The sequence below is a fragment of the Humulus lupulus genome, chromosome 6 (genome assembly GCF_963169125.1).
Source record: "Humulus lupulus chromosome 6, drHumLupu1.1, whole genome shotgun sequence".
Taxonomy (NCBI): domain Eukaryota; kingdom Viridiplantae; phylum Streptophyta; class Magnoliopsida; order Rosales; family Cannabaceae; genus Humulus; species Humulus lupulus.
In genome coordinates this window covers 88,470,909-88,487,708 of record NC_084798.1, presented here as the reverse complement: position 1 = coordinate 88,487,708, position 16,800 = coordinate 88,470,909, and the positions used below count along the sequence as shown (strand labels likewise).

Genomic DNA, 16,800 nt, shown 5'->3' with positions numbered 1-16,800 from the left:
CAGCGAAACCTCATTGTCACTGCCACAACGGGCGAGGCTGCGAGAAGGAAACTCACACAGGGACCTCACTAACCCTTGGAGAAGCTCAGCAGCAAGTGGAACAACCCTACCTCCTACTCTCCCCGCGAGGAGAGGCTCCAACTCCTCGCGACAAGGAGGAGCAACAGGATCCTTCGGCCAGCCCTCGCGTAGGAACTCAGCAAGGAGTTTAAAGTCCTCGTCACCCTCATCAATACGGACGTTGTAGTACTCAACAATCAGCTTGTGCTTCTCAAAATCTTCCCCGTCTGGGAAGATTAACAACCAAGGTGCCTTGACTGGAGAGGAGTTGGACACCTTAAAAGGAATTTCCTTACCCTTCCCAGGGGATTCCCCATCTTGAGGGGAGGAAACCTCAAGGTCAATGGCCTCACCTAGAACCACCATCCTCGGGGTGAGGACAGGTGGAGCAGCTGCAGAAACTGTGGGGGTCATCGGGGATGGGACTACAGCAACCGGGGGTGTGGGCACCGTGGTTGGTGCCACCAAGAGATCTATCTGAGAGGGTCCCGACACCCTCTGACGCTTCAACCTGACCAATATGGACATGCCCATGCTTTTTGCACAAAGGGAACAAACTAGTTAAATCCTCAGAAGGAAAGGAAAGTAGTGAAAACAAATAAAAATGCACGACACTAAGTACAAATATCCTCAGGAGCCCCACTGCGATCAGGCTCCTCCAAGTGAAGGACAAAATGGGCGAATTAACGGATAAGCCGACCCATCTCCTGCGTAAAGTTGGTCTCGTAATGACAAAACCAAGTGGCGTGCATAGACGTCACCTCATCCAAAGGCACGAGACCTTAGGGGTGTCTCTTCCAGCTCAGATTATGGAGGAATACGTCGATGTGGTCCTGATAGTCTTGATACTCTTCCTTGAACCAATGACGCCCCGAGATTTGACCATACTCAAGGAGCGAGGGCGAAAATGAAGAATGGTAGGGACTAGTTCCCTCCCCTACATGTGCTATGAAAATTAAAGCTGTGAAAGTGCACACAGTCGCAATTTGTAATAATTTCTTGGTAAGACCAAGTATCTTCCCACAGGGACTGAATTATCAATTAGTTTCTATTTGGTTAACGAAAATTGGTTTTGAATCTTCATAATTAAAAACAATAAAGCTAGTAAAAATAATGCAAGATTGTTCAATTTTTGTGCTTTTGGTCCTGAAACTTCACTGTAGCCATAAAATTTCTTGAGGATTCATCTTTTCATTGAATCAACACCAAAAAGCCAAAATTTCATCATTTTTCTGCCAGTTTGTTCCAATTATTCTTTTCCTTTATTTATAAGCTAAAATCTAAAAACAAACAAAAACAAGCATAATACTGCACTAAACAATAAAGAAACTTAATAAAAACTACCTAAAACACAACCTAACACACAACAGAAAAATAGACTCAACAACATGCTTAGCATAATGAAGGACAATTGGGGATTTACCTTGAGGCATGAAAGACGACTCGATCCCCGCTTCGAGCTCCACCTCAAGCTCTTCATCTTCCTTTGCCTCCGCGGCTGCCTTGATGGTGAGGACACTCTCCGCATGCTCCTCATGAAGGCGTTGCGTGTATTCAAATTGCGCCTTGGCCGCCATATAGTCCGTGTGGAGCCTCGCCTCATGTCGTGATAGCTTCGAGTCATGAAATGTGGTGAGGACCAACGGGTTTATGCTCTGTCCCTTCCGCAGTAGCCCATGCTGCCAAAGGTGGGCATAAGTGACAAGGAAGGTGAGATCCAACTCCTCATCACAGATAGTGTTCATTGCCCTAAATCTTTCATCGAAGGAATCAACGAAAGGTGTATGGTGATAGGGACCTGGAAAGAGACGCTTTCAAGAGTAAGGATCAAATAAGAACGGGACACTATTAGATGAAACTATGCGAGGACAATAGTGCTTACCAACTCTAGCGAAGTCTAGGAGTAGGGTGGGATTAGTCCTCGTCGAGAAACCACTTGCCAAGAAGAATTGATCTTTGTAGTTCCGAGCGTGGTTCTCATTGCCGCTCGGAGCCTTGTAGCTTTTCCCTGGGATCGTGTGCTTCATCAGGGTGTAGTACCCATCCTGGTCCCCCTTCTTCAGACACTATCGAAAGTTGTAGATATACAATATCTCAGCGGGGGAAGGTATGGGTCAGTTCTGTCTCTTATACAGAACGTAAAGCTCGGCCAACACCTGATATCCATTCAGGGACAGCTGGACGGGGACTATGTCGACGAACTTGATGAAGTCGACATAGTACTGGTGCAATGGCAAGGCCGCACTAGCCTAGAGATGAGAGGCACTCCAGGGCCCGAGCCCATGAATGCTCTCATGCGACCTCTCGTCCTCCTGAGATAGGCACACTAACATCCCATGGGTGTCTACCCTGTAGTGGGTGAGAATTTTCTCCAAGGCACCTCGATGTCAGAGCTTGTTGGGGATTGCCTCCACCTCAAACCTTGCAACGGTGTAGGTGTTGTTCGTCGACACCGAACCTGCATTGGCTTCTTCCTCCGAGAGGCCAGCTCGAAGGGGTCTTGTCACCACCAGAGCAGAGTCGTCTCGTACTACGAGGGCTTGACTGCTACTAGCCACATGTTTCCCCTTCTCGGGGTGTTGCTCAGCTTCTCAGGCCATTTGTATGATCTCAGTGTCAAAGGCGTAGACCCCTTATTTGTGTAGTTGATGGAGTGCCTCTTACATCTGAAACAACATACCAAGAAGTTAGCGCCTTGGCTCGTAGAAACTTCGGTCAAAACAAGAATCTCTAAGACTGTTGCTTGGGGAGAAGAGGAAAGAATTTCTAAGGGCTTGGCATGTCCTCGGGGCCAAAAAATAGGCACCGGAGAACACCATCGGAACTTATGAACACTGCCGGAAGCTGGGAATTTTCTAGATTTTGGTCGAGTGTCCAGGAAGGCAAAAGTTACCCAAGGTGGGCAATAGGCCATTTTGACCACTCCTAACACCAACATGTGCCTAGAAAGACCTATAAAAGTTCAAAGTTGCCCCTTAAGTACCACAAAAAACTCGTTCCTAAGCATGCATCCAAACTCCCAAATTAAGTTCAACACAAACACAAAACTAGTAAATACTTACTCGAGATATAGGTCGAGAAGTGCTGAAATGAGTCCGGATCCTGAAGAATCGCTTGTCGTTTGCCCATAAGTATGATGATTCTCACCAACCATCCATAATTACCTACAACGTAGGCACTCGATAACAATCCAATGGTTAGGATCCAAAAGGCATGGATCGCGATCATTAACATTGGAAAAAATATTTCGGGTATGGAGCGAAAGACACCTAGGGTACGGATTCGACGTTTTGGGTAGTGGAATTGACTCCTCATTAAATGCATGGATTGATGGGCCCAACAATAGGGAGTCAAAATGTGGCGTGACTTCTCAAAGTGAAGTTAGTGGAAGCCCAAGCGTCTCCTCCCCCCCCGAAGACCTTTTTGAATTACTCAGACTATGTTTCCACTATCCGAAGACGAGTGAAGACTTGGGGGGAAAATGTTGTCTATGTTTCTATCATCAAACACGTGGCAGTTAGGAATGGTTGATGACAAGGCAATTCATGGGGATTTCAGAGTATGAACTCTTTGGGGCAGCCTAGTCCAGCCAAGACGTGGCATCTCCGAGTGAGGCCATGCCCCGAGGTCTATCTTCAAAGCGAGGATGTCTCCAAGTGAGGCCTTGTCCCTAGAATGCCCCGAGCCAATCTGCAGGTCGTGGATGTCTCCCAGCTAGGCTATGTCCCGAGGTCTGTTTTAAAGACGATGATGCCTTCGTGTGATGCCACCTCCCGAGGAGCTCTCCTCATTCGCCAATTTCCCAAGTTTAGGATTTTGGTCCTCGAACCCGGAGTGGCTGCCAGGTGTCGGTCACCCCGGGCATGGACCACCAGAGGGTCATATGACAACTTTTGGTGAGCCTCAATTAGTGGTGTCGAGTTCGTACACTCGACAATCAGCATTTCCCACAACGCTGTCTGACATGGGCAAACGTGCAGTAGTATCATGACATTGTTAGAGGCATGTTCCCCATAAAGTTGGTGAACAACTTTCTGTAGTGGGCCCCGTGCAATCCGCTTGGGCTATAGTCTTTATTTATTGCAACCCTATTTGTATTAACTTAACATTAATACCCTAGGAGGTGGGATCTCGTATTAATGAAAGATGATTAACATTAATGACCCCATCTTCTATACATAGGGTCAGGGTATTTCCTTATAAATGATTCTTTTTTTTAGAGAGAGAAACTCTATAACTCAGTGCAATATACACGCTGCCTGAAAACTGTCATTGAAGCTTGCTATAACAAGCTTCAATCTCACTAAATAATAGAGACTCGTGGACTAGCACTCTTTTACAGCCCGAACCACGTAAAATATTTGTGTTCTTCCCTAATTCTTTCTTTAACTTTTTAGATTAAATTAATAGTGAAAAAAACAGACAACAAAATGAACTTCACAATGTTAATTCTGAGTGACTACATAAACTCTCATTAATAGCTTATTCAAGATGTTCCTGATAAGCCATATTATTATAAGATTGCCAGATCACGTTTTGATCTTGTACCTTTTGGAACTAACTTATTAAACGACAGTTTTGAGTGTACGAAACTCTTACGGTCAATGTCGGCAATCTAATACTCTTCTAAAGTTATATATACCAATAAACAAAACAAAAAAACATGAAACAATGCATAGATATTTCAAACCATTGTCAAGGTTTTCTTCAATTTGTTATTGTCTTGATATTCAAAAGTGGCTAATTTGTAGCCGTTGATATCGCAAACATGAAAACGGGAACGTGTATATGTGTGGTTCTTTAAGGTTTTGGCTTTTAGTACGAGGCATATCCGCAATTGATGGAAGTTTCAAGAAACTCACTTTAGTTATGTGATTCATTTATTCCAAGAAAAGAAACACGAAAAGTTCGTGATATAACTACAACTCTTTCTCATAGCTCTGTGATTATGGTACTTTTGAATATCGTAACTCCAAGTGTACTAAATCAAGACTTGTTATGTGTGTTCTTTTTTCCAGTTAGGCAGGTGTAGAGCTGCCTATGTCTAATCCATTTCAATACTGCCACATAAAGCCATATTCACATTCTTTCAATTGTTGTTGCAAAAGATGGAATGGACTCAATTATTCAAAAAAAAAATGCTACCCCTGAATTATGAAATATATATTATTGTGTCCTAATTTTTTTGGGTCGTTAAAAATTTCTCCGAACTATTTACAGTGATGTAAGTAGGACTTCCGTCCAATATGACTAACGACATATTGATGTGTTTCTTTATTTGCTGATGTCTATTGGTCACGTAAGTGTCACATGTATAATTTAAAAATATTAAAAAACTATTATTTTTATTAAAAATTAATAAATTTAAAATAAATTATTATACTAAAAATTTAAATTATTTTTAGTATAATAATTTATTTTAAATTTATTAATTTTTAATAAAAAAAAGTTATTTTGATATTTTAAAATTAATTTTGTTTTAAAATAAACATGATGCCCAGTTGACTAAGACACATCAACAAGTAAAGAGTCATGCTAGCATGCCGTTATCTACATTGGAAAAAATTGGACAGAAGTCCCACTTTACAACACTGTAAATAATTTGACATAAATTTTTAATGACATGAAAAAATCAGGAAACACGATAATATATATGTCATAATTTGGGGAGCAAAAATCCTATATAGCCTTTAAAAAAAACCAAGTATGACTCATGGTAAAGTCAAATTATGTTTAGTAATAGTTTATAATTATGTACAACAATGTTGAGTTTAGCAACTTTGTTGCTCATGGACTTTGGGAAAGACAATTTATGTTTGTCCAAAATTTGATTTTTCTTTACTTGTATATTCTTTCAGTATGAAGTATCAAGTATATCGATATACAAATGGTGAATATTGTTATCAAAAGAAAAAAATAAATAAAAAAAAACCCCTCTAGGAGGAAGCAAGTAAATCAGCACTAAGAGATACATTTTCAACTTCTAATCGATTCAATTTAGCAAAAATCCCAACTAAAGGTGCAGTATTGTAAGTACATGCCTCAGTCTGCATATAGTTCGACCTCTCATCTCTAAACTGGTCACTACTGTCTGGCCCACCAACCAGGGCCCCAACCAACACATTGGGGTTAGGCTCGCGGCGACCATACCAACTATCATAACCCTGCGTGCACCCTATAAATCCCTTACTCTTCTTAAAAGAATCAATAGATGCTCCTCTGTGGTGGACCCTTTGGGGGTAGTTTACACTGTAACCGACTAAGTAGCTCACAGCCATTGGATTAGACCCCAAGATGTAATCAATCTGTGATTTGGCAAAGGTGAAGATTTCATTTGGGCCCACAATTCCTTTTTGGCAATGAAGCATCTGACCGGTGGTTGTTAGGTAATCAGAGTAGACAGTAAGCAAAAACGCTGCGTTGGAGACGTACTGCAAGTTGTTCCATTGGCGGGTGTATAGTAAGCCCCCTGGGGTGCGTCGCACATTAGTCACATTGTTTTTATCAAGGCAAGCGCATATGTAATGCTCGCCTTTCGAACGGTACTCTTCCACCACGTGCTTATGCTTGATCTTGTGTCTTTCTTCCATTAGTAACTTCGGAGAGAGTTAACGTACATGGAAATTAAGGAATGAAAATAATATCAAAATAATGAACAAAGTTAAATCCTGAAAATAATATCAAAATAATGAACAAAGTTAAATCCTCTAAGTACTTTATACAATATAATACAAATTATATGTATAACTGTGTATACTAGATGTAGAAGAAATGGGCATTGAAAAAAAATGTACCGTTGAAGCAATGATTTGAACGCCAACATACTTAACATCCCAACTAAACTCTTCCATGGTCCAAGTGACCCCTCCAAAAGCATAGGCATTCTTCAAAACATACTCCAAATAATGATCTTCATTCGTGGCTTTGTATAGCCACAAAGCTGCCCATAGTAACTCATCCATGTAACCACTAACTGAAGTGTAGTATCCCTTAGCCACTCCAATACTCTCATCATATTTTCCTCTGTACTTGTCACCAAACTCAAATATCTACAAACAACGTATGATAATATAGTTTATACATGACTCTTTTTAGTTTAGGTGAGAATGGTCTAAACCAACTATATATATATATATAATAAGTTGATAACCACAATAACTAACTAATAATTAACTTACCTGTTGTGCATGGTGTAGAAGTAGGTGAGAATAATGTGGATTGGTTTCCCTAAACACGATGGAGGCCGCAGCCATGGCGGCCGCAGTCTCTCCAGCGATATCTGATCCAGGCTTGTTCTCGTCCACCTTGAAGGCTTGACGCGACGTAGTCATGTCCTCTGGTCTCTGCCAACAGTAGTGGTCGGTGTTGCCGTCGCCCACCTGGCCACCCAAAAGGAAAAATTAGAGGACTAATTTTCCAATTAACATACATAACCTTTATCAAATTAAGTCAATAAATGACTAACTTTTACTCAACGTGCCACCGCGAGTGTGACACGCGCCAATCACGGTATCAAAAACATAATCATCTCACAGAAATCTATGCTCCATGCATTGACTTCTGCACATTCCAATTCACTCTCGACAAAAGGAGAGCGTGGATTTTGTATTTGGTATTTGTCAAACAATGGTATGAAATGAAATACAAGAACGTGTTTTACCTCGGCCCACAAGACATTAGGGTGAGTATGAGCTTTGATGAAGTAATCCGTCCCCCACTTGATGGCTTCCAGCGCGTGAACGTACTCTCCGGCCTCAACCATGTCTTTACCATATTCTAGGACACCCCAAGAGAGCATTGTTATGGTAAAAGCCATGGGTAGTCCAAATTTCACATTGTCACCAGCGTCATAGTACCCTCCTACTAAATCCACCTGAAAAATCACAGTAAAATCATTTACTTTCCTTCTCAAATGTGTGTGCATTTATATATATATATATATATTTATATAGATGTATATACTCACTCCTTGTTCAAGGCCATCGTTGAGGGCAGAGTGGTGGCGCCAAGTGACCCGTTGGTTGTGGGGTAAGTGACCTGAACGTTGGGACTCAAAGTAGAGAAGGCTCTTGGTGAGAGCTTGGCCATAGTCATAGTTGAGAGAGTGGCTTGAGGAGAACACGTGAAAGAGAGAGAACAGAACTAGCCATTGATGAAGGACTATACCTTGCTTCTTCTTGTGCTTCATTTTTTGGCCTCTGTTTCTCTTCTTGTCTCTGTTTCTTCTCTCCTCTTTTCTTTCTATATACCTTTATATATCCGTGCTTAGCACGTGACTAGTAATGGTAAGATGAGGTCGAGAACATACGAGTTTGAGTAGGCCTCGAATAATTTTTTATTGGCTTGTGAGTCTTCGTTGTCTACCTCTGCCTTCGAAAGAAAAGAATGTTATTAATTGATCGGGTCTTACATACACTCTCTATTCTTCACTCCCATTGGCTTGAATTGAGACAAAAAAAACATGAGAAAAGCTTGGTTTTGATCTATGGCATAATGCAATATTTGAACACGCTACACCCAAAAAATGGAGTAGAACAAAGAGTAAAGAATACAAGAATTAGTGGGATAAATTCTCTATTTGGCAGGGTGGATTCACTTATTTAGTAAAGTAACTAAAATCTATAGTGGGAGCATTTATTTATTAGCATTCCTTGTAACAAAAAACTCTCAATAATTTATTGCAAATATCATAGCTGACGAAGCAAAATACAAGTGTATTCATGCTATACATTTAAGATTGCATTGTTGATGGGGTATCAAGTGGTTTCTCTCCACTATTTATATAAACACATGATATATTCAATACGTTAATTAGTCATGATATCATGTGATAGTAGAATCAAAACGTGATTTTAGTCAATTAAAGACACATAGAAACATCAATGTGACCTATATACATAATAATTTCTAATGTGAAAACGTTTAAAAGGAATTAAAGATACAAACACTATAGTCCTGAAAAGTGTTGAGTTTCTTTAAAAATTCAAAAGACACATTTTTGTAAATCGACTCAATCCTTGCAACATTGATTAATCATAATCAAATATTCTATACAAGTATAGCTTCTATGTTCACACTTTTACTAATATAATTAGAATACAAAACCTTGAACCAGAATTAATGGGATCTCCAAAAAAAATAGTACTCGTAATAGTAAGCAAATAAATAGTTACACATGACATTACGTATGTGTGTGTGAGAGACACAGTATTTTCAAATTTTTCTTTTTCTTTTCATTATTTTACGTAATTTAAAATTTTCTTAAAAAAAAATTCAAAAAAATAGAAAGATTAAACATACCTCTCATAATACTCCAAATTTGAAAAAATAAGTCATTTTAATGTTTATTTTAAAAATTAAAAAACTAAAAGCATTTTGGTCAAAAAGCATATTTCTTCATCACCAGATTTCTCCTCTCTCACTCTATGTTCTCTTTTTGAAAAATTCAGTTATGTTTGTAAAAGCACAAAAAGCAAAGGAAATAAAAAATAAAATAAAAAAGAAAGAACTAAGAACTATAAATACCTTTTTTAGTGTTTGCATACTAGAGGAATAAGCAAGCTCGAATTGCTTAAGGAGAATCGAAATTTGAAAAAGTTAGAATAAGAACACATTAATGGAGAAAGAAACCAGACCAGAGGCATCCCTTAATAACAAAATAATATTATTGGAAGAAGAATAAGCTAATACACAAAATATGTTGATCAAGTTGAAATGTATGCTATAAAATATCTTAAAATGACCTGGTCATGTAAGAAATGGATGCAATGTGCTGAATTAGGTGAGTTAGTAAAGAACAAATCAATATTAGTCTCAAGAATAAGTCATATATTTTTCATTTTATGACAATTCTCTCCTAATGAAATTGCTCTCTAATTTCTCATCCCTTATTATACAATTGCAAGTCACATGTTAATAAGAGAATAGTTTAATCAAAATAACCTTAAAAAATAAAATAAAAAATCATAAGAGATTTTTGTTAAGATTGACCTGTTTATTTCAATAGTAAGTAGGAAAAACAAATTATAGTAATAGTCAATGTGATAAAGACATGAGTTTTTCATTGGTGTAGAGCTGTCACTATGAAACACCAACAATACCAAACACACTTTACAAACAGTGTATGACATTACCAACGTTTCTATAATCAATTAGTGAAACAACTATAATGAAAACTTAATAAAAATACACTATAATTAAGGGTAGCTTTGGAAAGCCATCGTGCAATTGGACTTGAGTGTAGTTCAGAATAGTTACTCAATTTTGCGTGTTTGTGTGACCATATAATTACACATTAATTATGTAATTAGAGATAATTGAAGAGTCTCAATTACACTATCTAATTCTCATAACCTCCATGAGAATTGGGTCTAACAATTACTAATTACTATAAATTTTAAAAGAGAAATTTGAGGCATTAATTCTTATGTAGTTCATATTGTTGCACTTAAATCCCTATGTAAATTTTTTTCCAGCAAAAATCATTGTCGTTATACATTTGGTGTGGATATTAGTCCCTTAACCGTTAAGTGTGTGTCAAACAGTACACGTGACAGTACCCAATTGGTGGCAAAATTCGCTTTTAAGAAATTTGTGACATAAATACATATGCAGTTCATTATATTGCACTTTAATGCCTAAATAAATTTTCTGTTTCCAAAAAATAAATAAAATAATTTATTCACCACAAGAAATTACTAAAATCTAATTAACAAATTATTGATCTTAAAAAAATTTAAATTCATCTTAAAAATTGATTAAATTCTTTGTTTCTTAAGATGATTTTTTTATTATTTTTGTTTTAACTAACATAAGTTGTTAATTAAAATCTAACAATAAAAAATTACTAAATTCTAATTATCAAATTGTTGAAATATTAATTAAAACAAAAATAATAAGATGACTTTTGTTGATGCTCAAAATCTCATCAAGGGAAAATATGAGGCCAAGGCAGGGCTCTTGGGCCGCCATCGTCTCGGGAAGCCATCATACCGTCACGCCACGAGTCGGGATCCACGCCTCATGGGATCGGTGCCACGTGGCCCGCATTTGCAAGGCATAGATGCCAAGACGCCATGGCCTCGCACGGCCCCGCTCGGATGCTTAGGCACGAGGCGACATGGCCTCGCTCGGACCCTCTCGGCCAACCTGGTGCGTCTCGCCCGTGCTGCCTCGACCGCCTCGCTCGGACGCCAGGCGCGACGCTACTAGCCTCGCTCGGCCACCTCGGCGCGAGGCGCCATGGCCTCACTTGGCCTCGCCTGGGCACGCCCCATGCGCACGGTCGCACCACCCGATGGCCACGCGAAGGGCCTCGTGAAGGGGCTCGGCTGCACCACCTGATGGCCACGCTAAGGGGCCATGGGAAGGGCCTCGCGGAGGGGCTCGGCCGCACCACCCGATGGCCAAGCTAAGGGGCCACGCGAAGGGCCTCGCGGAGGGGCTCGGCCGCACCACCCGATGGCCACGCTAAGGGGCCACGCGAAGGGCCTCGCGGAGGGGCTCGGCCGCACCACCCGATGGCCACGCGAAGGGCCTCGCGTAGGGGCTTGGCCGCACCACCCGTTGGCCACGCTAAGGAGCCTCACAAAGGGGCCTCGCGAGGAGCTTAGGAAAGGCCACACGAGGGAAGCCTCACAAAGGGGCATCGTGGGCAGCTTGGGAGAGGCCACGCAAACGAGGCCTCATGAAGGGGCTCGTGAGGGAGGCATCTCGCCTCACACCCATAGACATCTGGTGAGGCCACGTGCCTGTCACCCATGCAGGGTGGCTTCAGGATGCTTCAGGAATCTCGTGCCGAAGACCCGAAAGCCCCACTTCACGCCACGACCATTATATCCACCAAGTGTCCCATTCCCTATATCATGAGATCTCAATGCTTAGAGGCTCCGGAACGAGTCGAATGGAATATACTTGTACGACCTAGTACTGGGTGTGACCGTTGAGACCCTGTATGTTGAGTACGGACACCCATACCAATGGGGAAGTGGGACTGCCGGGATAAGAGTTATGGCCCGTACGTCTACGGCCGAAGGTCAAAGTCGACACCACTACCACCTGCGCCACTATGCCTGCCACCACTCATCAGACATGGGTACGGACAAGTAGTGAAGACATCCTCTTGACACATGCTCCTGTACTGGATGTACGACCACAACCTCTGAAGCCACTCCCCTGACATAGTACTTATGTACCACTTGGTCTCCTGGATGTACCCAGGGTCATTAGAGCCTACTATAAAATAAACTCTAACACCACCTGAAAAGGGGTTGGAAAATTGACTGTAGCAAAGGCTTAAGAGTGAATGAAAGATTAATTTCTCCATTGTTATTCTATCATTGTTCTTGAGTTATCACTTACATTTCTATAGCTCTTTTATTGACGATCCTTACTTGATACTTTTTTCCAACTCAACTTAGTTGACGAGTTCTCACCGTCAACAGTTTGGCGCCGTCTGTGGGAACGTTAGTTTCAAACTACTGTTCCACCATTGTTTCCGGCAAGAAGAAAATGCCAAGACGTTCAAAGCGACTGAGGGAGCCACGAGAGGTAGAGGTTCACCTGAACGGAGTCCAGCTGAAGGCCTCCATGAAGGACGCTCCTCCACCCAGAGACGTGGAGCCCCCGAAGGACCCTGAGGTTCACGGAGGTGATAGAGTGGCCTCGTCACCGGCCGCTCCACCTGGAGAAAGTCCTCCAAAAGCACCACTGGGAAATGCTAATGAGTTCCCTCCTCCAAAACCACCGCAGGTACCGAACTCCGGCCGACAGGACCCGGGCCCCTCTATCCGTAGGCATGATAAGCATCCCCAGGTCCATTCCGTGAGCTCAAGTTCGATGTCTTGGTTCTATGAAGAGGAAATACGTGAGCTCCACCGTAAGAAACAAAGGTTGGAAACCACCTTGGAGAACATGCAAGAGGTCCTGAACGGCCTGTTGCAGGGTAAGTCGAGCGTGACCTTGCCTAGGAGGAAGGAGAAGGGCAAGGATGGGGTTGAGACCACTGTACCGGTAGATAATGGGAGGACCCGACACTCAACCAGTAACACCCCCCGAGCGAAGCAACGTGAGCACCCTGAACCGCCTAAGCAGGCCCAGAAACCCGCGCCAAGGACCAACGCTGCCCCTCGCAATGAGGACGAGGTCACCTCTAAAAGAGCACCCCCAGACTTACGGGAGGAGCTCAATAAAAAGAGGGCAGGCAAAGGGACCACGCCCCCTGTGGCGCCTCGAGAGGGCAAGGGAAAGGCGGATCTTAACCCGTCCGCTTTGAGGGACACTCTAAGCAAGAGGAGGCAGGACCTAGACACGGAGAAGAGGAGCCTGCGGAGCAAGATCGTCACCGCATCAGGCGGCCAGGCCTTTGAGGAGGACTTCGACCACGAGTCGCCCTTTGTGAGGGAGATACAGGCCATCCGGCTCCCTGCCAACTTTAAGGAACCCAATATGACCCCCTACGAAGGGAACACGGATCCAAAGTACCACCTGGATGCGTTTAACGATCTAATGTAATTGAGAGGGATTGGAAGCGGTGCCAGATGCCACTGCTTCGCGGTCACTTTGAAGGGACCCGCCTACAAATCGTTCAAAAGGTTAAGGCCGGGGTCAATCAGATCCTGGCAGCAGTTCTCTGATGAATTCCTCCAACAGCACCATGCCGTGCAGGACTACACAATGCCCGGCACTAGCCTGGCCAACGTGAAGCAAGGGGAAAATGAGAGCCTGAAGAGCTACATTCACCGGTTCAATATGGAGGCCGCGAAAGTGGGCCGCCTAACTCGCCGAGAGTTGAAAATGGCCATTACGGCCGGAGTGCTCCCAGGAAGCAAGTTGTGGGACAACATGTTGAAGAGGGAAGTCACCGATCTAGATGAATTCTACGAGAGAGCGCAGAAGTACATCCGTGTGGAGGATGGCCACGCCAACTTAAAAGCAGGAAAGGAGGAGCCCCACGCGAAGCCCCCAGCTAACGACGAGTCGAATGTAACAAAGAAGAAAAGGGCGTACGATGGGCCAAGAGATGACCAGCAGAGGAAAAATAAACGAGGGAATGATCAGAGGCAAGCGGCTTATACTTACTATACGAACCTCATGGATACCAGGGAGCATATTTACCTCACCAACGAAGATCGAGTTCCCTTCAAAAAACCCCCACCAATGAGAAAGGATCGGTCCAAAAGGGACCCCAGTAGATACTGCCAGTACCACAAGGATATCGGTCACACCACGGCAGAGTGTATCCACTTGAAGGAAGAAATTGAGGAGCTCATCCGCCGAGGACACCTGGGCCGTTATGTCAGGAGAGAAAGGCCAAAGCCAGAGGACAAGCCTGCGGCACCCCAGGCACAAGGGCGAGCCCCAGAAATACAGGGGGAGGTCCGAACCATTTTCGGAGGTCCAGGATTTGGAGGAGACTCTCGGAAGGGGCGAGATAGATATGCAAGGGAGGCTCGGCAAAGTTCGCCCCCCTGCATCATGAGTTTGGAGCAGCGACCCCCGAAAAGTTTCAAGGGGGAAAATGACTCGATAACATTCACTGAGGAGGATGCGCGGGGGGTACACTTCCCCCACAATGACCCGCTGGTGTTGACAGTTCAGTTGGCAAATATGCGCGTCCATCGAGTCCTAGTGGACAACGGGAGCTCGGTGGACATCCTATATCGCCCTGCCTTGGAAAAGATGGGACTGGGCATTCGTCATCTGAAGCCCTGCCAATCATCCCTATACGGATTCACGGGGGACTCAGTGCAACCCCTAGGAATGATCGAATTGACACTCGCCATGCGGGAGCAACCCTGGCAGACTACAGTCATGGCTAACTTTGTTGTAGTAGATTGTGCATCAACTTTCAATGCAGTATTGGGGAGACCATCCCTAAGAGAATTGAAAGCCATAACTTCAATATATCACTTGGTTGTCAAGTTCCCGACTCCAGGAGGGGTCGCTTGTATGAAGGGAGAACAGAGAGAGGCAAGGGAGTGCTACAACACCTCACTCCGTGCGCTTGTGAAACCACGGGAACCAATGGCCATGGTGATACATGAGGCGCTATGTATGCCCGCAAGGGGTCCGCAGGAGCTGGACCCTCGGGTCATGGATGAGTCAAGAGCAGAACCAGTGGAGGAAGTAGAGGAAGTTACGGTGACGGAAGAACCATTAAGGAAATTGAAGATAGGGAGAAGCCTGCAAGGTGACGTGAAGGAGGAGTTGATAAATTTTTTGAAAGATAATCTAGACGTGTTCGCATGGAGTCATGAGGATATGGTGGGTATAGACCCCGGTGTGATGTGCCACCATCTGAATATCGCCCCAGAGGTGAGGCCCGTCAGGCAGAAGAGGCGGGCACTAGACCCAGAAAGATACGCAGCATTGAAAGAGGAGGTTGACAAGCTGAAGGCCAACGGGTTCATCCGTGAGTCTTTCTACCCCATGTGGGTGTCGAACCCAGTACTCGTGCCAAAGCCAAATGGGAAATGGAGAACCTGCGTCGATTTCACGAACCTGAATAAAGCTTGTCCTAAGGATACAACCAGATCCCAATGAACCCAGCAGATGAAGAGCACACGTCATTCATTACAGACAAAGGGCTCTACTGTTACAAGGTGATGCCCTTCGGGCTGAAGAACGCAGGTGCCACTTATCAGAGGTTGGTGAATAAAATGTTCGCTAACCAGATAGGGAGGAATATGGAGGTGTATGTGGATGATATGTTAGTGAAAACCAAGGAAGCAATAGAGCTCAACAAGGACCTTGGTGAGATGTTCGACACACTTAGGAAATACCGGATGAAGTTGAATCCTGTCAAGTGCACCTTCGGTGTATCCTCAGGAAAATTCTTGGGCTTCATGGTCAATTCCAGAGGCATCGAGGCCAACCCTGATAAGATAAAGGCACTAATAGAGATGAGCCCACCAAAGAACAAGAAGGAAGTGCAGTGCCTAAAGGGAAGGGTGGCGGCCCTTAATAGATTTATCTCAAGGTCCACCGATAAGTGCCTCCCCTTCTTTGACATCCTCAAAGGGAGCAAAAAGTTCGCTTGGGATGAAAAATGTGAGGAAGCATTTGTCAAGCTGAAGGAGCACTTGGGTAAGCCACCCCTGTTGGCCAAACCTGATAAGGGCGAGAAGCTGTACCTGTACTTGGCAGTGTCTGAGCATGCCATCAGCGCAGCCTTGGTTAAAGGAGAGAAGAAGCAGCAACAACCCATGTATTATATCAGCAAGCGTTTGGTGGACGCGGAGAACCGATATCCGGAGATCGAAAAATTGGCCTATGCGTTAGTTGTGGCTTCGAGGAAGTTGAGGCCTTACTTCCATGCACACACAATTGAAGTCCTGACAGATAGCCCTTTGAGGCAGGTCTTACATAAACCTGAAACCTCAGGGAGGCTGATGAAATGGTCAATCGAGTTGAGTCAATTTGACATTGTGTACACCCCAAGAGCTTCCATCAATGGACAAGTGCTGGCGGACTTTATAGTAGAGTTCACCCATCAGCCGAATGAAGGAAGGAATGAAGAAGGGGAGCAGCCTGTTATGGAGGAAGAGCAAGGGGGTTTAGAGGAATGGAGTTTGCATGTTGATAGGGCGTCTAATGAAGGGGGATCCGGAGCGGGCATCATGATGACCGGGCCCGAGGGACACAGAATGTATTGCGCGATCCGGTTCGGGTTTGAGGCCTCCAATAACGAGGTAGAGTATGAGGCACTCTTGGCTGCCCTGCGTTTAGCCCAGGAGCTGA

The 16,800-nt window shown here is 43.7% G+C and overlaps 1 protein-coding gene across 1 annotated transcript; it reads right to left on the bottom strand.

Annotated features, from left to right (window-relative positions):
* Nucleotides 1-5,869: 5,869 nt before the first annotated feature.
* Nucleotides 5,870-8,670, bottom strand: LOC133782353 (endoglucanase 11-like). Its single transcript, XM_062221621.1, has 5 exons — nucleotides 8,027-8,670; nucleotides 7,721-7,933; nucleotides 7,239-7,439; nucleotides 6,855-7,109; nucleotides 5,870-6,656 (listed from the first exon to the last, which is right to left on the bottom strand). The coding sequence occupies exons 1-5, from the start codon at nucleotides 8,246-8,248 to the stop codon at nucleotides 5,997-5,999; spliced, it is 1,551 nt and encodes a 516-aa protein (XP_062077605.1). The 5' UTR covers nucleotides 8,249-8,670; the 3' UTR covers nucleotides 5,870-5,996.
* Between the last annotated feature and the right edge of the window lie 8,130 nt (nucleotides 8,671-16,800).

What these genes read in the sequence shown, in the direction of transcription:
- LOC133782353 (XM_062221621.1), bottom strand. Translation starts at nt 8,248, where the DNA reads ATGAAGCACAAGAAGAAGCAAGGTATAGTCCTTCATCAATGGCTAGTT. An exon ending in TTCTACACCATGCACAACAG is followed by an intron (nt 7,110 to 7,238) that starts GTAAGTTAATTA and finishes CGTTGTTTGTAG; the next exon opens with ATATTTGAGTTTGGTGACAA. An exon ending in TTCAAATCATTGCTTCAACG is followed by an intron (nt 6,657 to 6,854) that starts GTACATTTTTTT and finishes CTCTCTCCGAAG; the next exon opens with TTACTAATGGAAGAAAGACA.